The sequence below is a fragment of the Hippichthys cyanospilos genome, chromosome 7 (genome assembly GCF_059441005.1).
Source record: "Hippichthys cyanospilos isolate Australia breed blue-spotted pipefish chromosome 7, RoL_Hcya_1.0, whole genome shotgun sequence".
NCBI lineage: Eukaryota > Metazoa > Chordata > Actinopteri > Syngnathiformes > Syngnathidae > Hippichthys > Hippichthys cyanospilos.
Window position 1 is genome coordinate 10,975,276 of NC_142375.1, and position 22,148 is coordinate 10,997,423.

General features: G+C 39.6%; 1 protein-coding gene across 1 annotated transcript in view; it reads left to right on the plus strand.

Annotated features, from left to right (window-relative positions):
• The window catches only part of grin2bb (glutamate receptor, ionotropic, N-methyl D-aspartate 2B, genome duplicate b), a 76,955-nt gene that overhangs the window by 36,980 nt on the left and 17,827 nt on the right, over window positions 1–22,148 (plus strand). The window contains exons 2-8 of the mRNA XM_088419314.1: window positions 738–881; window positions 1,655–1,925; window positions 3,464–3,656; window positions 16,649–16,763; window positions 16,837–17,036; window positions 18,788–18,959; window positions 21,854–22,007. Coding sequence (XP_088275440.1) covers window positions 738–881; window positions 1,655–1,925; window positions 3,464–3,656; window positions 16,649–16,763; window positions 16,837–17,036; window positions 18,788–18,959; window positions 21,854–22,007 — 1,249 coding nt within the window. The remainder of the gene's footprint in view (window positions 1–737; window positions 882–1,654; window positions 1,926–3,463; window positions 3,657–16,648; window positions 16,764–16,836; window positions 17,037–18,787; window positions 18,960–21,853; window positions 22,008–22,148) is intronic.

Genomic DNA, 22,148 nt, shown 5'->3' on the forward strand with positions numbered 1-22,148 from the left:
GGAAAAACCAAAACAACAGTAGCAGAAGAGGTAGCAGAAGAGAGCGAGATGTTTTTTGTTTCTGGCTCCTCTCTCGCTTGCTCAGAGCGAGTGAGCCACTTGAGCGGAGCAATCGAGAGAGACGTTGCTGTCACTGCACAAAATGCCATGTCATAAAATGTCATTCTTCCCCTCCTTAATTTACTTCTTTAATTTAACAGATCAAAAATATTCTGTAATATTTTTTTTTTTAATTTAAATGTATTTTGCCCTGAAATGTGCAAAAATCTGTGGACAAATATGGATCACCTGAAGAACATAATTCACAAGTGCCATCTTTGTGATTCTGAAACATTTGCTGTATTATATTAGTAATTATAAAAGCTCTCTGTGACTGTCCACCAATTCCAGCAAATATATCAGATTTTTAGCTTTTACACTAAGTAAATTTCAATTAAACTGAGTGACACCAGGTCAGTACATGCGTATACATTTCCAGATGTATTATGTCATGCTATTTTTCTCATGTAAAAACCTCGCCACAACATTTTAGAGGGAAACAGGTTTGATATCATCAGTTTTAAGAAGATTAACATAAACGATCTTTTGACACTGACTACAAATAGGAAATACATGTATTCCTGATGCGTAGAGTTAACGTGCATGCGTCATAATGATTTGACTTCTACTCCCTCTCTCACGCTGTTTGAATTTCTTGCCTAATTGCTTGTGTCTCTCGCTCTGCCTCTCGTTTCCAGGACGACAACTCCATGTTTTTCCAGTTCGGCCCGTCGATCGAGCAGCAGGCCTCAGTCATGTTGAATATCATGGAGGAGTATGATTGGTATATCTTCTCCATAGTGACCACATACTACCCGGGCTACCAAGACTTTGTTAATAAGGTGACTAAACAGTAGTAGAATGCTCGTGCATGTTACGTATGTGCTGCGGTTATTCTAAGAAAGAGGCACACACACACACACACACAGTAGGTGGGCATGCCACCTGTCTGCTGTATTATCGTCACAGCAAATACTCTGCCTTTGGAAATGAACATTAGTTCAGGACAAGTTGAGGTCAGCAAGACTTCATCCAAAGAACATTTACTTGTGAATTAAGAGATTCACTTAGCTGTTTTATCATCTGTCGCTTTGGAGCACAATGCAGCAGTGCTTTCGCTTAATGTGTTTCCCTCAGCTGTAGAATATGCTGATGTGTGTAACTGCGTGTGCAGTCTTTCCCTATTTTGTAATATTTCTCAGTTGATGTACTGTATGAATGATGAAGCGGTTCCCTACAAAGGCAGTCGAAGCGGAGGACCTGATCGTTTGGGTTCAAACCATAATTTCAAGCTCTTAGAAAAGATAAGCTCGGCTGACTCTGATGTAAATGGGTGTTGTGTACCACTTCCTGATTGCTTTAATGGAAAAAGCAGACCGGCTGAGCATTTTGTTTTTTCCTAAATGGAGCTGCTCACTCAGACTGGAGGCTTCTTATCTCCTGGGCCGAGCAAAGCCTCTTTTGAGGCGATGCTATGAGTCCCTGAGCAAGACAGAACACCAGGCATACACGTGATACTTGCAGTACACAAAAAGTTAGACTCACGAAGCAAATATGCTTAATACATTCAGTACAACTTCCTGCATTGAGGATTTATCTCTCTTAATCCGTCAAGGTCCGCAGTACCATCGACAATAGCTTTGTCGGCTGGGAATTGGAGGAAGTCCTTCTGTTGGACATGTCAGTGGACGATGGCGACTCCAAAATCCAGAACCAACTGAAGAAATTGCAGAGTCCAGTCATTCTGCTCTATTGCACAAAGGAGGAGGCCAGCACCATCTTCGAGGTGGCTCATTCTGTGGGTCTCACTGGTTACGGCTTCACGTGGATCGTCCCCTCATTGGTGGCCGGGGACGCAGACCACGTGCCCTCGGTTTTCCCCACAGGTAAGCATACAATATTGAGGACGTCTGCCCCCTGATCACATCTGCTCAAATAACAATTTTTTTGTTTTTTTTGTTTTTTTTATTATTGATGAATGGCTTTCATTACATTTTCCAACTCCTCCAGGGCAGCAAATTTAAAAAGGTGATTCACTTTTTCTGGTGACTCACATTATCCTCACGTGTCCAAAAGCATCTTCATTAGTGTTGAATACAATTAGTGTAATAAGGCAATGCAGCCTCAAGTCAAATCAGCTGTGACTCTGCAACAATGTTAAAGTTGAAAAAGTGGCAATGTATACTGCAGCACAAAACATTGAAAAGAGAATCAGAGACAAAGAAAGTTTACTGACGTTTTCACAGAACTCAGTGCTTCATTAATTTACACTGTTGGTGCTTTAATGCTGCTGCTGCTGCTACTGCTGCTGTCCATGCTCACAGCCCTTATCTCTTAATTAAATGCACAGCCTTCACGTCATATGCTTCAGCACATCTTAACTAACCAGTAAAGCTTTTTCCTGTGACAAAACCCTGGAGGTCAGCTGAGATTCAAATAAACCAACTTAGTTCGACCATTTTTGTTATGTGTGTCTGTGTGTGTTTGTATTCCTTATTTGCATTCTTACCACTTAACTAGGTTTCATTTGTTCAAACCAAGCTTAATAACACACTGAGACCACCCAAAGAAATATACGGTATAATGCAGCGCCAAATGATGCCTTTATTTTTCCGAGAGAGGGTTAAGAACAAAAAGCAAACAAAAAAATCACCACACTTATGTGTAAATGACTTATTTTCATAAACATTGACTACAATTTTAACTTTGCTTGTGCGACGTGAACACTTCAGTGATCGCTCTCCATCCATCCATTTCCAAAAGCCGGATAGGCTTGCTGGTGCCTATCCCAGCTGTCTATGGGCAGTAGGTGGGGGACACCATGAACTGGTTGCCAGCCAGTCGCAAGGCACAGAGGGATGATCGCTCTCCGTCGTCCCCCTGTCTGATCCTACATTCTTCCTCATATGGGTGACTCCTTCACAGTAAACAACTTTTTAATCGGGACTTTGTTGGTTGACGCAGTCTTGTTCTCCTTGCAAAGCGGAATATATATTATACACTCAAACCTACACCATTGGCAATTGGATGGATGCATCTGTTTCCACTGAATTTGAAATGTGAAAATGAGATGCCAACCAGCTAAGGACCATAACCCCCAAAATGCTCTGGTTGATAGGTGAGAGAAATACATGCAGACATCAGTGGCTCATCATACTTGGACAGCCAAGCATAAAAAAATGAGCTGAGGGCTGAACCACAGCCTCCATGTTCAAAAAATTTTTCATCCATAAAGAAAAATAAAGATGTACACATATACATGTATATTTATCAATACTTTCCTTTCTCTATGTATGGTGTGGAATTATTCATGACTTTTATCGTGGTGACACCTGCTTAGGTTTGGTTTGGTTCAGGCCCACCTCAGTATCTGTATAAATCTACGCATCCCCTTCCTCTTACACAATGTCATTTCCCCACGCAGGGCTGATCTCAGTGTCTTACGATGAATGGGATTACAACATCGAAGCCAGGGTGCGCGATGCCGTCGCCGTCATTGCCACGGCAACGTCCACCATGATACTGGATCGGGGGCCTCACACCCTGATTAAATCCAGCTGTTTCGGGACACCTGACAAGAAGAACATCAACACAGGCCACTCTAAGGAAATACTCAGGTGAGCAAGGATTTGATTCGATTGTATGCATATACACTACTTATGAAAATTACATTTTGTATAGCTCCCACAAAGCTGACACCAAAATGAAGGAAGTTTCATATTGATGAAGACTTAAGCCTTCGAAAATGACAAACGCTTGACTGAAAAACGAAACAGCCCCCAAAAAAAGAACCCCAACTTTTTTTGCACACTGTCATGTGGCAGCGAAAGAATCTGAATATTATTCTGATACTGTGTTTTAATATGTGTTTAAAGGGGACTCATTTTAATTTGCTCCACAGAAATGGAGGACAGAATGATCTAATTATTTTAGTTTAGAGATGCTTGCTTGTTTTTGCATCATCACAACATCCAATTTCCGTCGTATTGTTTCTTTTCCAATAGTCTTTTGACCGAAAACCGAAATTGCATTTTTTTTGCCATTTTCAGCTGAAAATCTTAGTTGGCCAAAAATTTGGTGCATTCCTAAATGTAATCGAGCTATCTGTCATGGAGCAAGAATATAAGCTTATCTATAACAGGTGCAATTTTAAAAACTGGAGCCAAAGTCAGTCAGAAATAAATCACAGACCTGCTTTCATTGCCTGCAAGCAGAGTTAACAATCGATGCAGTGCAGCAGCAGCAACACACATGCATTTCATCAAGACCTTTACTACACAGGGTGACCGCACCCAAGGAGAGTGCGTTAAGCAGGACAATGAAACCTTTTAACTGCAGATAGAGAAACACTTAGTGGGAGACAAAAGCATTCTTTGTTCTCCTCGCGTGAACATCCCTGTTTTGCCTTTTGGCACATTACAGAAAAAGCAAAAGCACTGCTGTTCAATAATTCATCCTAGTTTAAATTTATGGACAACATTTTTACTCTACACGTTGAACACTTTTTCCACCTTCAACTGCAGGACGAGAACATTTGCCAAAAAATACAAAATCTAAATTTATACAAGCACATTTATAGAATTATGTTTTAGCATGGCCTTTAGCCAAGACTGTTTTTTCCCCTTTGAACAAGTGCAGAGACACACTGATGCAATTCTTCATCTTATTTGCCTTTTAAAACTTTGCTGTCTTTCATCTCGCATTTCCTCATTTTATTCACTGCCACTGTCGTTCAGCAAATGTGGAAAAGCGAAAAGATTCTAAAACTTCCGATGCCCCTAGAGCGTGCATGTTGAGCTTGATATATTATTTTAAATTGCACCCATGGTTTTTCCCCTGTGGTAATAACGGGAGCATTGATACACGCCGTCATCACGTCCTCTCACAGCAGTACTGAGATAATAACACCGTAAACATGAATATTTCACTCCCAAAGGGCACTGTTTGACTTGGGGCGAGCACTCAATCATTCTTTATTCGCGTGTTGCATTTGCGTGTGTGTGTGTAGTTAAAGAGAATGGATTATATATATATATATATATATATATATATATATATATATATATATATATATATATATATATATATATACATACACACAGTATGTTACATATATATTTTCTCAACAAACTTATTTTACCCAATTTTTCTCAATTCCTGGCAATTTTGATCTCAAGAGTCCTCTGGGAACTCACTGGTACATGCACATACACCGACACAAACGCGCACACGCCACACACAATCTAATGAGTTTAAAGGAGCTCACAAGCATTCTTTTTTGTTTGTTTTGTTTTAGTGGTGTACCAGCCAAAATGTGTATGCAATAAAAGTGATATTTCAAGGCTTGTGCCACACAGACTGCTCCCACACAGACACACATTCACCCTGAGAGACCAAAGCAATAATAAGGCCATATGTCTGTGCACGGTGCAGGAGGATAGCTACAGGCCACAGTGGGCTGCATGCAGAGCGTTTTAACATGCCATCCGTCAGTGGTGATGGACGGAGATGGGAGGCCCCTGTGAGTCATGCACTCAAATGAGTGTAGGGGGCTGCTTGACCTTATGGGGGCACACATCACATTTACACACACACACACACACACACACACAGATTGAATACACACGAAATGAGCCAGTCGCACGCCCCAACCCATCCATGCTAAATGCAGGTACCGTAATAAGAATAATAATGAAATAAAAGAACTGAGCGATCCACTTGTTGTCTCGAGCCAGCAGTGAAAGTGATGAAAACGGAGAAATGTGCTCCAAGTGGTTTTGGATGAGGCGCTGAGGGCTTTCTTAGAGAGGAAGGTTCAAGGGAAGAGGTGTTTTGTGTTATTATTAGAATTTGTTGAAGCTGTGAAATTTGTGTTTGTGAGTTGTTGTTGAATGCATGTACAGTGGACCCCTGCCATTTGAAATTCATCTGTTCCGGAGTTGGGATCGTAAGACAAAAACGGGGATCCATGGCTAAATAACTAAAGTTTGAATTAAGCACTAACATGCACAATAAATACAATATTGTTAGCACTCATTCGAGTTCAAATCTTTAGCATGTCGCCATCTTGAAACTGTGACACTGACCAATGGCAGACCAGCATCTTAGTGACGCCGACCAATAACAGACCAGCATTTTAGTGAGACATGCAGAAATGCATGCAGCGATGTATGAGCGTGCTGTGACTCGCAGTAATATGCGCACACACACTGACCGCCAAGATTGAATTTTGTAAGTGTTATTATTCTGTACTCAGTGTTCATGTGTCAAAAACACACTTGGACAGATAGTGAACACTTCCTCAAAGAGATGATGAAGCTGGAGTTATTTTAAGTGGTTTACTGTTGTCTTTAGACTTTTGAGGTTACAATTTTTTCTCTGTAAAGCTAAAACAATACAGACAAATAAACAAAGCGTTTATAAACATTAAATGCACCAGCAAACATGTACAGTATGTCACACAAAACGTAACTTACAAGGGATGCCTTTTTAAACAAAAAGAGCGAATAGAAACCTCGAGAACGTTGTTGTTGTCAAACTGCTGAATTCATGGAGAAAACCAGAATGCGCAGGTTGATTATTAAAAGGTCGCAGGCAGTTTGATGCAAACAGAAAACGCCTGAAGAGGGAGGCAAAACAACATAAACCCAACCAGCAACTGCCTGTCTGCACTTCGAAATAAACGCACTAAATAATACTTGAACAACAGCTGTACAGACCTCTGATTATAGTTAGCCTTTGTAGCAGTGGTAGCGCAGTGGCTAGCTTCCTCGCGACTCGTTTTTCACATCACGTCTTACTTAAATTTAACAATTAATGGTAGATTTTGTTGTTCATGTTTAAAATACCCAATTGTATTCAGTGAATCAAAATAAGGAATAAACTTGTTTTATATTCATATTATTTATTAAATGTATTTGTTTTGTATAAATTTACTGCAGCTTGTTGGCGCAGTGGTTAGCACATCCGTCTTACGGTTCAGGGACCTGAGTTCGAATCCACTTCGCTTCGGACTTCCTGTGTGGACTTTGCATGTTCTCAGCATTTATGTGCAGGTCGCTGCTTGTGACGTTACAGCCCCTTTCCAGTGTTGATGTTCGGAAAAAGTTATTTTGTTGTCTTTTATTCAGGGTTTCGGTTTTTAGCCAAGTGTTTCTCATTTTTAGTTTTGGCCAAACATTTTCATTTCAGTGCATCTCTTGTTGTAACTAATTCTCTAGATACCGCTCACCTGTACCTCTTTTTATGAGATTGCATTCATCGTACAGAACATTGAATGCAAAACATCACAGATGTTGCTGAGGGCTTCAGCAAACATGGCAAAAAGCCAAATGATGTCCTGATGAGTTGTGTGTGTGTGTGTGAGTAAGGGTTTATGTGTGTGTTAAATGAGAAAAAAAACCATCAGTTTCACCTGCTTGTATTGTAATAGCCTACTTTCCATAGATTAGTCTATTCATTTTCTTTTTAAACAAATTAGGGTTAAATTGTAAAGGGTCTTGACGCCAACCTGTATACTGTACGGAGAGAAGTAGACAGCTTGTCCGTTTTTTTTTTTTGCCCCGCCGTTTGCGTGTACAAACTGGCTGCGAGCTTAAAGCTAAGAAGACAATCTTCACTGCAGGCCATGAGAGGCGTGCGCCGCTTCTCTCATGCAAGTCTCAGTGCTTATGTCACCTCTTAAAGTATTTCCTCCTGCGGCGGCTGCAGCATGGCAGCGTTATTGCATTCCTCAATGGCCACAATAAAAGTGGCTGTCTGATAAATCCTGCCTCGGTTTATTAGCGAGCCAGCAAGCCAAACGATTGTGCTTTTGGGCATGTGGCGCCCGCTGATGTATTTATTCATGGAGTCTTTCTCTACTTGCAAGTGGGTCAAAGGATCAATTTGATCAATGGCTATATACTGTCAATCCCACTTTTACCATTTTGTATGTACAGCATGAGACTCTTTATAACGCGCCTATTAATGTTGCTGATAAGTTTAATCAGGCGGCACTCACATTGATCCTTCTATTCTGTATATCCATATCAATACAGTGTATCCAGAAATTATTCATGGCTCTTTATTTCTCCCATATTTTGTCATTTTACAGCTTCATTCCAAATTGTATCAAATTAATCTCTTGCCTTTAAATTCTACACACAAAACCCCTTTATGACAATGAGTTGTGGAATGTTTTTCAGCAGCAGGGAACTGGTGGACTAGTCATCATAGAAAGAAAAATAAATGCAGCAATATACAGATATATCCAGAATGAAAACCTGTTCCAGAGGGCTCTTGACCTCAAACTGGGGCGAAGATTCATTTTTCAGGAGGACAACAACCTGAAGCACGCAGCCAAGATCTCAAAATATTGGCTTGAGAGCCACTCTGCAAATGTCCTAGCGTAGCCCAGCCAGAGCCCAGACTTGAATCCCAGCTGTTTGAAAGTGTATTCTTATTTTGGAGTAGATTCAGTCACACTGATTCATGAATGAATATTTTTAAGAAAATGATATTTGCTCACAAAAAAAGAATAAATAATAGTATTGAAAATCTAGTCATCAATATTATCCATAGTTAACTAATTAATATAGTTAAAATGTGACTATAATTTTAAAAATTTAGCCTTCCAGTTTTAACCTACACAGTCAGGCCATTAATTTGAGTTTTAAGTTGATATTTATGACAGTTTTTCTTACACCTTGAACCTTTTTAAATCATGCTCTGCACCACTGCTGTCCTTTCCAATCTTCGGTTTGAACTGAAGTTCAACAATGGGAACATGCGTTATCATTAGGTGAGCGTGCTAGACTTTTTGAGTGAAACCAAAAAGTGATTTATTTAATAAGAAGAAGAAATGGTGTGTATGTGTGGTGTGAATGCTGGTATATGAGGAAAAAAAATCTGAAATCTGTGTGGACAAATAAATAAATACAAATAATAAACCACACATTGTAAGCTGCAGCCAAGACTTGAAATGAAATGCAGGCATGGAAATAGATTCCGGTATTACCATTTCTTTTGCAGAGAAGCCCTTATCGGCCCTGACCAATAGTCAAGTATTTTACATTGTTTCACGTTAAACTAGGATAGACGAGCCCAGCTGCCATTGGTGTGAATAAGGCACGTTTGGATTGGTCGTCGGTCAATCCCAAGCCACATTTACAGCACTTGTCAAAAGTTTGGAAACTTCCTCTAATTTCATTCATTATTTTTACTCAATTGTGTATGAATACAACTTTGATGACATCAATATTGTGAAGAAATATTCATGAAATTATAGACTTTGGCAAGCAAAAAAAAAAAAAGCTAAACAAAACAGAAAGTTCTTCACTGTAGTATCATTTGCTTAGATAACAGCTTTGTACATTTCTCAGTCAGCTTTATGATTTGGATGATTATTTATGAACTGAAATTACTAATTACTGAAATTAATTAAGCACACATGATGATAGCAAAGAATTTGAAGGTGTTTGCAATCTTTTGACTGCTACTGTAGACTAACAAAACCAATTGCAGAAAATGGTCATTTCAGATTCATTAATAACCTGCACTCTAAAAACTGACGATGGGCAAAAAAACAAAACAAAACAAAAACAGAGGCGACCCAATGTTTGGATCAGTTTAACTCAACGTTCTGGGTTATTTTGTACAAAAATATGCAAAAAGTTTGTTGCTTTACCCAAATACTTGATTGGTTATTTTTGACCCAACTGTTTTTAGAGTTCAGTTTTTGAAATGTGTGAGGATACCCAGATTCAAATTAAATCATAATATGATCATTTTATCTGCAATACTAGAAACCCACACTGATTAGAAAATGAAATGTGTTCATGTTTTTTCCATGCCAAACTGTTTAATGTATACCGAGATTTCATTTTGCATAACTCCTGTCTAGAAGGAAGAATACATAATTGGGGTCAAAACGTTTAATGTGCCATAAATATCCTTGAGCTGTTTTTCTAACCAGGCAGTTATGCCAGAATATTTTTTTTTCCTAATAACGCCTGGGGCAGCAAGTGTGCTTGAGGTTGCAACCAAGTTGTCAGTGCGTCAGTTTGTATTTATCACTTTCAACTGTTTTCAGTCATCTGTCTTTGCTTCCATTTTTCACACGTTTGAGACAAATTATAGTAACACTGAAAGCATGTTTAAGTATTCTTCGGGTGTAGAAATGTGCTGCCAGAAGCAGCAATTAGTGGGACCTTTTTAGGAATTTAGTAAAAGGTTTTTTTTTGCTTTTAAAGAAACGCTGAATGATTTGAATTTCATGTGAAGACTGAAAATAGACGGCATGAATATTTGATGGTGGTATGCTGCGGAAGGTGTGTGTTGGCATGTTAAAGCCCTGGCTCAGTTTGAAATGAGCGAGGAGCCTGCGTTACATCATTCCTCCTGTTCACACCACAGGTGTCTGTTTGATGTCGGCAGCTCACCTGAGCCCTTCCCACCGCCACGCAACCAACACGCGGCACCCACCAGTGGATACGTGTCCAAAGAAAAACATCATTAGAATTAAAAAAAAAAAATCTTATCTGAGACAAAATGAAAAATAAAGACTCTCAACTGGAAGCTGTGTCACTAAGCACTTTATGGAGCGCATCATTAAATATTTCAGTTCTTTTCATTTCATTTTTCAATTTTAGCCTCTGCTTCGATAAAAGCTGATTTGATGCTCTTTGGTTCAAGGATTACGACGTAGTTTTTCACTGTAAACTGTGTCAGCTGCAGCTTTTATTCATTCTTTCAAGTCTTTTGACAATTTATTGTTTGGAAGAAGCTCCAAGGTCAAACAAATCTGAAACACTTGTTATTTTCCCATTTGTTAAATTCTGACAAATAATTACTGAATGTAAATAAGAGGGATCAACCAATTAATTGGCTGATATGAACTATTTTAAAGATGTTGTATTTGTACATTTACCAACATCTTTCAAAGATGTTTGATGCAAAAATCTTTCAAACATGTACCCACCCAAAAAACGGCTTTTTATATTTTATTTAAAAAAATATATATATTCTGCCAAATATTTGAATCAGTGTCAGCCTAAAGAAAAAAGAAAAACACCTTTGGTCTCAGTGAAAAAAAAAATGGAGCCAAATGCATGTAAATGTGAACCAAAATACAGGTAAGCAAGGAGGCTGTTGCACAAAAATAAATAAGTAAAATAAAATAAAAATTCAAACAACAACAAATGAATATGGAGATAACTAAAAAGAAAATCAGATTTAAAAGTGCATACAAAGTGACAAACAAAAACTATGAAATAAAATTACTCCAAAAATACTTGGCTCTAGGCTTGGGAAAACATAGGAATATGTGTGAAAAGACAAATCAAAACCCAACAAGTCAAGTTTATTTGCACAACAATGTATCACAGCAGTCCCAAGGGCTTCATAGGTGAAAAAAAAGTCATACAGAACATCATAAAATTCATAACAGCATCAACTGAACAAACTTCCCGGAAGGGGGAGGGAAAAACTCAAAAACCCTATCTGAGGAAAATAAGAAACCATCAGAAGGGACCACAGCTATGAAAAAAGATTGAGAACCACTGCACTAGTGCACTAAAATGCCTTCACTGAGTAGTGATGTCATGCACCAGTTTGGGTATCCATATAGTCCACTTAATTACGGATAATTCTCATCTGCAGATTGTGACACCTTTTTTGGGGGGCAATAAATATAAGACATGTGAGGAATACTAGTCAAGTGACATCCCATGGATGTCACATAACTTGTGGAAATGTAAATGTCTGAAACACTATCTCAGAAAAGCGTCAAAACATTTTTGCGATATTTGGGAGCATTTTTTCGAAATGCCTGTTTTCAATAGGAGTAGCACAATTTTCATTTTGCGCAAATCTGAGGGTCACGGAAATGCGTCAGGTGATGCTATTTTCACTTGACTGCAAAAAGCAATCTTGACGACCGCTGAAATGGACAAATGGGTGGCATTTTTTGTTTACTACATATTACATGAATGCAATAATAATCAGAGTATCATGTTTAGGGACTAGTGGGGCTGCATAGAACAGATTCCTGTGAAGGTTTTTTTGCGATGATTTCCCCTTTAATGCAATTTCTTATTTATTATTATTTATTTAGTTAGTTTTTTACTTTGCCAACATCCGTGTGTCGTTAACATGTTAAATATATTTGGACACAGCGCCCTTTTGCCCCCTGCCACCTCTGACTTAATTGGTTTTGCGCTTGTGGCTCAGCTGCAATATTGCACTGTATTCTCATAGTTTCAAACCTGATTGAATCAGTACGTCCATGTGTGTGTGCCAGTATTTCTTCACCCATATGGATGAGAAGCTGTATATATACACACTCGATGTCACTTTAACATCCCCGCATTGCAGCGACAGAGTGTGTGCTATTTTTTTAAGCAGTCTGCAATAAAAGGCAGGAATCAACATGAGTCACCATACTGAAGATATTTAAGCTGTAAGGATGTCTCTATTCCCCTCACAGCCATGCAGTGAACAGTTGGAGGGTGAAGCGCGCGCAAACATAGCGCGTGACTGCGATTGAGCTGCGTGAGATTCTGTTAGTAGCTCATCCTAGTTGCCTTTTTTCTCCTATTTCCCGTCAAGTCAGAGGGGAACACTGACATGAGAAGGGATCAAACAGCTCATAAAAGCCCCGTCGATAGTATGGGCTCCAAACATGAGAAACGAATCAAGCCGGCCTGCGCTGCTCTCCAAATCCCAGCATGCATCAGTAAAGGCGCTGGTTAAACAACGGCCTTCAATCCCATTGATGAGTGATTTGTGGCGTCTCTCAGAGGTGAATCGCAGGGATTGATCTGAAAGTGAGAGACATCAACAGATAGCAAGTAAACACTCATGATTATATACGGTAAAAAAAAAAAAAAGTGATAGGCCTCCTATCCACTGAGATTACTGTTCCCATGGTAACACAGCTGATGGTTGTGGCTGCCATGGTAACGCATTACATGACATTATGCTGAGGTATACAAGGCGTCCCCTCCCTTCTCTTGCGGTTGTGCTCGTCCGAGGAGCCCAATTTAGCAAGTGTGACATACGTACCAACATTCCTACACAAAGTAGGCGATTTAGCTATTTGGATTTGCTTGTGAGGACGTGTATAAATTTACACATAGCTTTGACACTGGGTACATATGAAAGCTACCAACCACAGTTGCGGCCACAGATGAATTGCACCCACATTTTAATGAAAGCACCATCAACCAAGTCCACGCAGAAAAGAAATTCCATCCAATCAATGCACAAATAATCTGTGTGGGTCTGAGGCATTAATGCATCCTTCATTTGCTTTGTGTGCACCTCTATTAAGAAGCTGAGATGTGTGTGAGTGTTCATGCTTGTTTTGTTTCTGTGTGCCCTGCGATTGGCTTACAACCTGTCCAGGGTCTCCCTTGCCTACTGCCCAAAAATGGTTGGGATAGGTACCAGCAAGCCGGCGACTCGAGTGAGGATAAGCGGCTATAGAAATGGATGGATGGAATTGGTCATGTGACTTTCACAAGCCGAGCTGTGGTTGGCCAGTACCTTGAGCATATGTGATGTCGTCTTCTGTCCACAGCAAGTAGCAAAATGTGTCTTCTTTTCATTGTACACCAAATAATTTAATTATAAATTGAATCAAATCAAATTTTATTTGTATAGCCATGAATCACTGCAGTCTCAAATGGCTTCACAGGTGAAAAGAGGTCATATTGAGACTTCTTTTGCAAAAAAGAAGATTTATTTTTGTCATAACTACACAACAGCATCCCCTGCTCTAAGCTCCCACAAGGGGAAGGAAAAACTCAAAAACCCCAATTTGGGGAGAATCAGAAACCTTCAGAAGGGACCACAGGTGGGAGAAGCCCCCTTCCAGGCTCAACAGATTGAAGCAGATGCTGCGTGTACCAAATACAGACAAATACAGATACTCGATACAGATTACAAAATCATATTGTGCCACATTAGGCAGGAAATGTCCAGTGCATAGATGTCATGACAGCAGGTGAAGCCATTGGGCAGGAACCTCCCCACAGTCCAGCTAGGTGGTCAGTCCCCCCCCCCCCCCCCCCTCAAAAAGTGTGTGTGTGTATTTATATATATATATATATATATATATATATATATATATATATATATATATATATATATAATATTATATATATATATATATATATAATATTATATATATATATAAAATTATATATTAATAGATTATATATATATATATATATCTATATATCTATATATATATATATATATATATATATATCCTTTTAATACTCAAATCATAATAGAAGATAACTGTTAAAAAACACAGAAGAATGTAGTAATCATACGGCATTAAACTTTTTCCTGTTTCAGTTGTCCTCATTTTAAAAGGCACGTGGCTAAGCAGGGCCAACTGGCGCACTTGGGCGCTGGCATGAGTCAGTTATTAACAACACTCTTCTTTGCCATGTGTCTAATTTACAAGACATAAATGTTTAACTTGCAAGCATTTTTCAGAGTTCAGTTCTTTTAGCAGTATTAATAAGTCCAGACCTTAAGCAATCTCTGACTTGCACAAGCCTCACATAAACATGGTAGCAACAAGTACTTTAAGACGCCTTCTGCCATCATGTGTGTACAATGATATGCCGCAATCAGTGATTGTGTTGGCACAACAAAGTGTGAAGCCTCCACCACCGTGCGTGCCCTGAGCGCGCGTGTGAGAAAGAGGTGTGTTATTAATACAGTCACAGACGTCTTACTCATAGCCACTCAGTATTCCAGTGGGAGGTACTTGTGATTAAATCTTTGGCCCTTTGCTCATCTTTTCTTAATAGATTTATTGTCTTGTGTTTGTCTTTTCACACTTGAAGATGATGGGCTCATACATTTAGTACTCCTTGTATGCAGACAAGATATTTATTTCTCCCGTGGATTGTCTTCCGTGGCAGAACGTCTCCATGGTGATGGCGGCCCACAGTTTGTGACGAAGAAAAGTGAGGGGAAGAGGCAGTAGGGGAGAGAGAAAAAGAACGAGATGTGCACTTGTTGAGACGTGTTTACCAATTCGATTCCTCACAGGAGGTTCATACGCTTGACCTCTTTCAGTTTTTACCTTTTGCCCTTGGCCTTCTCATCTCTGTCAGCAGGGGAGCTATCCAAAGCAGGGACTGTCGCTTTGCTGGCGGCGTCTTTTCTTTCCATGAAATCATTAAATGGAATCATGTCCTTGAGCTATTTCTTCTTGCTGTCCCCTCCATCAATGTTCTTGACTGCCGTTCTGCGTTGAGCCTTTATCTAACCTTCAAAGAGCGCTCACCGCATTTAATGTTGTGTCAAGTGTCAAGATCAACTTGGAAGAAGCACAAAAATTTAAACAGTTTTTCTTATTGTCCACAATAAAGTATATATATATATATATATATATATATATATATATATATATATATATATATATAGTGGCGGACACTAGAACCATGTCTCTCACCCAGTAGGCATGTTGCGCTGGAGGCCTACTGCTGAGGCCGAACGGACATCGGTAGTAGATGAAGCAGCCCAGCTCCAAAATAAGACTGCACAGCCATACTCACCGGCGCCCGTACCAGCCTGTTGTTGGCTGGCTCGATCCCTGGTGCGCCAAGGGACTGGGCGACGGGTGAGAGTACCCTTGTCGGGGTCCTGGCTGGCTGACGTGGTACCAGCTTGCTGCATTACCTGACGTATAGTAGGCTGGTGGAGGGATGCCACGATGTGGGACGTCTGCGGTGATTCCTCGCTGAAACATTCTGACGTCCGGGGTCACCCATGTGGCGAGACTACATCTCCAACAGCCTGACGAAACTTTCTAACGTCTGGGATAATAATATGGCAAGATGACCCATCCGGGGTCACCCATTCTAACGTCTGTGGTCACCAATGTGGCGAGGCGAGGCGACCACACGTTACTGTGCTAGTGGAGATCTTTACTCTTCGCATGCCATCACAAAACTGATACAACAAAGTCCAAAACAGCAAAGACGAAGCCAACAGGTTCAAAGCATCAAAGGATCATAGTAACATGCCTACTGGGTGAAAGACATGGTCCTATATATATATATATATATATATATATATATATATATATATATATATATATATATATATATATATAAAGATATCTGAAAATGGATTATCTGTGTTGGGTCAACAGCCATTTCTAAGATGAGAGCTATTTTTTGGGTACTGATGAACTCGACGGTCAGTTTGATAAAAACTTCTATAAACAAATGTTCTTTATTTACTGTTATAAAGTCGCGACTTGTATTAATTTATCTGGATACTGACCATGTTAATCAGTCGCCATCATGGCAAACCCACCTCTGCGGTTTTAGTGTTTTTTTTGTGCCTGTGTTTTGGTCCACAGAACTCATCTTTTGACAGGCTGTTTTTCTTCTGATCTCCCTGTCCATATCTCAAACAGACTAACAACATGGTGTCGCGGGTAAACATGGTGTAGAATTGTGATAATTCCCTCAAATTCACCTGCTTGAGACCAAGCTGCTGCCACTCATGCCGCAGTGAATGACGGAAGCATCTGTTGATTACGCCTTGTTCAGCATGCTGAAATAAACGACATCTTCTGCTATTTGATTGCCAGGTACATCATGAATGTGACGTTTGAAGGACGGAACTTGTCATTCAGTGAAGAAGGCCACCAGATTTTCCCCAAACTGGTCATCATCCTGCTCGACAAGGACAGGCAGTGGGACAGGGTAAATATGGTGTCGGTTGTGAAGCTCCTCGTTCGGATAAACCCACCCGTCACCAAGCCTCGTTGTTGCGCAGGTGGGCAAGTGGGAGAAGGGCTCTCTCGCCATGAAGTACCACGTGTGGCCTCGCTTCGAGCTCTACTCCGCGGCGGAGGAGCACGAGGACCACCTGTCCATCGTCACGCTGGAGGAAGCGCCTTTTGTCATCGTGGAGGACGTGGACCCGCTGAGCGGCACCTGCATGAGGAACACCGTGCCTTGTCGGAAACAAGTCAGGTGAGAGGCCGCTGTTGCATGTGGTTGTCTGTGATTCGAACTTATCTTTTCCTGTAAACCAAAAATATATTTGGAATTGAAAGCCCTTTGTAAAACGTTTGTACGTCGGTTTCTGTCACATTTTCATTTTCACTTGGTCTCAACTGAATCACCAGTGTGGCTTGCATTTTTATTTTATTGTGTTACACTTTTTTATTTTACGCCCATCCTTGCATCTACTTTACTGTACTATATCGTTCAATGTCGTTGAGGCCTTCAACTGAAAGTAGGCCTTTACACAGTTTTGCACTTGACTTTTTTTTTTTTAATCTTTATTTGTATTAGTTTTACTTTAGTGGTAAAAGTTTGTATTTCATTTTATCTTTAGTTTCAAATTTTAGGTGTAGCATCTCAGAGCAAAACACGGTGTTGGAGTAGGTTTGTAGGTTGGTGTAGGGCCTCACAAACGCTGCTGTAGGGTGCTGCAGATGGGCATACACACACCGATACGTGACAAGTTTTAAAAATCGTTTCCATGAGGAGACTGTAAGAAAAATGCCTTTAATGAGTCACATTTGGTCGTTTTGTGCAACAGTTTTTTTTTTTTAATTTGATCATTTAAATTCCAAGATTTCACTTCAGTAATTTGTTTTCGAAATTGTGATTATTTGCTATTAATTATGTAATATTTAGCAATTTTTTTTTCATTTAACAGCATTCTTCATACCATTCTAAAAGCTCGAATGCAAATGTTTTACTTAAAAGTTCAATATAACTGAACAGTACTTAAAATGTACAGTGTTGAATTTGTGTTTGTAAATGAAATGTAATCATATAAGCTTTTAGTCCTCGTATCAGATTTTCTGTGTAGTGAAACAAAATCTTGGTGCTTTTGGTGTGCTGTATTGAAATGATCAAAGTACAAGACACACTGTCAAATGTCAAACTTTTTATCTGTCTAGAACAGATTAAAAAAAATCTTGTGCGTGCCAGTGCCTTAAAATAAAATTACAAACATTTTTTGTTATTTTTGTGGGGGGACTGGAGCATATTAATGGCATTTGAATTGATTTCGATAGGAAAAGATGAAAAGGCATCAACATATAACCAATGATCTCAAACGGATACGAAGGTGCAAGGGCAAACGAGACCTCTTTCTGAACTATGTTGGATTTTAGATGACCTAAATAAACTCCAGTGTGTAAATTGAGGATTAAAAGATTCACAATCACAACCCCGCATACCCATATGGCCACAGCTCGGTCATAGAAAGATCCCCCCCCAGTGTTCTCATTATTGCATAATTTATGGAATACATTAGAGTACCTCAGTCATCATGAGGGCGGCTCACATGCATGATATGAATTCACAACCCCGTGACTTCAACGTATGGAGGTGTCTTTGCAGGTTCATTTAACTTTGAACAATGCAATCAAACATACGTTGCCCTTTGGTTGACATGCTTCTAACAGCACACACTACATACAGCATCACTGCTGAGAAGCATTGCCTTCCTCCAGCATAGCTTCGCATTTGTTTGACAGCTTGAGCCAGTACTTTGCACTACTTAACAGTCGCCTGGTTCTTGACATATTTTTTTTTTTAGCCCAATATTGTATCACACTCTGCTGTGAAATGTGGAAATGTATGTATGCAATCTCTCACTCATTTCTTCCTATGGTTTCATTTATATAAAATCCATAAGTAGCGTCATTTACTGTTTGTTTTTAACGTTTGAGATTTAAATCCGTCCTCTCCCTCTCACCTGCCAGCAACCAAACAGGTGACGCGGGCATCTACATAAAGCGTTGCTGCAAAGGTTTTTGCATCGACATCCTGAAGAAAATTGCCAAGGCGGTCAAGTTCACCTACGACCTCTACCTGGTTACTAACGGTAAACATGGAAAGAAGGTGAACGGGACGTGGAATGGCATGGTTGGAGAGGTGAGGACTTTATTTTCCTGTAATACAATAAAAATTTATCGTCAACTCACAAATTATAACATGATTTTACTCATGTCTGAATGCCGTGATTTAACATTTTCCTGACAATAGTTATACAAAATTAGTATTTTACGATTTCGTGTGACCAGTCATATTGTTGCGAAGGAAAAAAAAAAATCCAAATAAAATTGCTGCAATTTTAAATTCTTCATTTTATGCAAACATAGTTGCAATCTAATGGGAAAAACTAAAATGATTAATAATGTATTTGAATAATTGAATAAAGTGGTCATGTGAAAAATTAAATATAATGTTAGAATAGAATGTTGTGAATCAAGTGGAATCGTAATTTCGATTGAGCACATTTGTATTATGTGACAAATGTATGTACAAAGTGAATTTTCACATGCGGGTATGTGCTTTTTAAGTAGTTGAAAAAAAAAACGTCACATCGGAGCCGTTGGCGGCGCATCAAGCATATTTTCAGCAGATTCAGCTTGTTGAATTGGTGTTGGACCATTGTGACATTTGACCGCTTTGATTCCTGGCAAAAACAGGAAGCGATGAACACAGATAAACAATAACCGAAGGAAAGCCTTGACAATTTTGCTAAGTTTGCACATCGTCACCTTCCAGGACATACAACGCCTGTCTGAATGGGAGAGCGAGAAGATGATTTCATCGCTATGGTGCGAGAGATTTGTCAGGTCAAGTTTATTTGTATAGCCCTAAATCACCACAGTCTCAAAAGGGCTTCACATGTGAAAAGGTCATGTAGAACGTCATAAATACACAACAGCATCCCCTGAACAAAGCTCCCACAAGGGGAAGGAAAAACCCAAAAACCCCATCTGGGGAAAACAAGAAACCTTCAGAAGGGAACGCGGGTGGGAGCACCCCCCTTCTACGATCATCAGGTTGCACTAGATGCCGAGTGCTAAAAATAAATATTTGTATGAAACTGTCAAGAACATGAGGGTTTGCTCCGTGTGGGAGTTCTACATGGGCAAAAAATGATAGCAATATGCATTTTCAGTTGAGTTTTTCTAACAATGAGAAGTGGTGACCATCGCTGTCGGTATTTTGGAGGGTTATTACTTCACATGCATGCACAGAAGATACTTCATTCGCCAGTGTTGTTGCAGTGTATTTCTATATTCTTTCCAGCGCAACGTGCCAACGGTCATGTTGACGCCACAAGTGGTAGGTGTCACTTTTGGCCCATGTCAAAATCTCAGTAGAGCTGTAGTAGTAGTTTTAGTTCATGTCCTTGGTAAATGAAATGTGCTCACAAAGCTCTAAAAGGAGTCAAGATGTTAGACATTTCACATTTTTGCCAACCTCTTTTCATTTTTTGTACCATGAAAAAAATCTGTTTCCCAGTTGGGGTATTTTTTTATTGAATTTCCTCAAACTAGTGAAAGTGAACTCAAATTTATAAATGGCCATTTTTTTTCCCCTTTGAAATAATACTCAAGAATTCAAACCACTTTCACAGTCTTCTCTGCCACTCTATGCACTAATGGAAAAATTATTTCTGGATCCTGTCATCACGGCCATTTTGTTGTCATCACATGTTCAAAACAAGTACCCTTGACGACCCCCTTAAGGCATACGGAAAAAAGTGAAAATGACACAAAGCCAGTTTGCATGAGTAAGGATATTGCGCCAGCATCTTAAAGTACTTCTCGGTCAGGAATTGTCAGATGCTAAGGGCACTGTTATGTGGCCACAAATCTCGCCTCTTCTCACGCACTGAAAAAGCAACTGCTGCAGGATCGCTTTGTTAACATGCTGGTTTAAAAACTTAGTAGATGTTTCGGTATGAAATGTGTCCTTTTTGACACCAATCCTGGAACTTATCATCATCTATCATGATCATAATACCTGCATAAGATACCTGTGTAAAAATATGTAAAAAAAAAAAAAAAACATCAGAACACGGAGACACGTTTTTCTGTTCCTGAGAAATATTGAACATTGACTGAATTTGTCTGATTTCTTTGCCTTTCTTTCTATTGAAACTGATATGGAAATGAGCAACAAAGAAAAACGGCCTTTTCTGGAATTTCTTGCTTTTATTTTGTCATGCCAATCACTCCATTCCACTCCACAGATGTTTGTTGTTGATACATCTGCTGGGAAAAGTTGCCATTATGCCTGCAGGAATTTAGTTTTTGATAGGCCTAATTAAATTATCTGAAAGTTGTCTGCCTATTTCACATCATCAAGCGCATGTTCCCTTTCCACCTAGCCTAAGGAAATGCGAGTCTCCAGCTCCACACAACCTCGGTTGGAGCACATTGGAATCGCTAATGGGAGATAGAGAGGGAAACTGCGCTTGTGTGTCCAATTATACACGACGAGAGGCATTATCAAGCCATTAAGAATCATTCTGATGTGCCACCACATTGATCATTGCAAGGTACAGGAAACATTAATATCATTTTAACAGAAGACAGTTAAGCTTTGCGACCTGATATGCAGTTAATAACCCCACTATATGCAGTGATGCACTTTTTTATAAGGTGCATGTGTTTTACATAGAGGTTATGGTCATGGAAAGTGCAACAATGACCTGCATGTATCAAGTTACCATAGAAGGGACCATAGAAGATGATGACACCTGAGAAAGAAATATAATGAGCATACAATTACTGCATACGTATTTTACATTGTTATTGATAGCCTGATGCCATATTATAGAATTTAAGGCTGAATACACCTGGACCATTGTTAAGGAGGTCAAGATCTAGGTTGTGTCCTGCACAGTAACAATCGTTCTTTTTCTACTGCGGAGATATAATTTTTAATTCCTTACATTAAGTTCTCTTACACTGCATTGCATTCAGTGACCATGTCCACCCATGGGTCTGTGTGCATGCGTGTGTCAGGTGGTGCTTAAGAACGCTCACATGGCAGTGGGCTCGCTCACCATCAACGAGGAGCGGTCCGAGGTCATCGACTTCTCCGTGCCCTTCATCGAGACAGGAATTAGCGTCATGGTTTCCCGTAGCAATGGGACTGTGTCACCCTCTGCCTTCTTAGGTGAGAAAACACTTCAGGGGAGATTTGGCGGGGGACTTACCCTTTGTTTAAAAAAAAAAAAAAAAAAGACACGTTAATGGTAAAAAATTATCTGTTCAAATCATCAAATTATGTCTAATTAAATCAATATTAAGAGCTGCC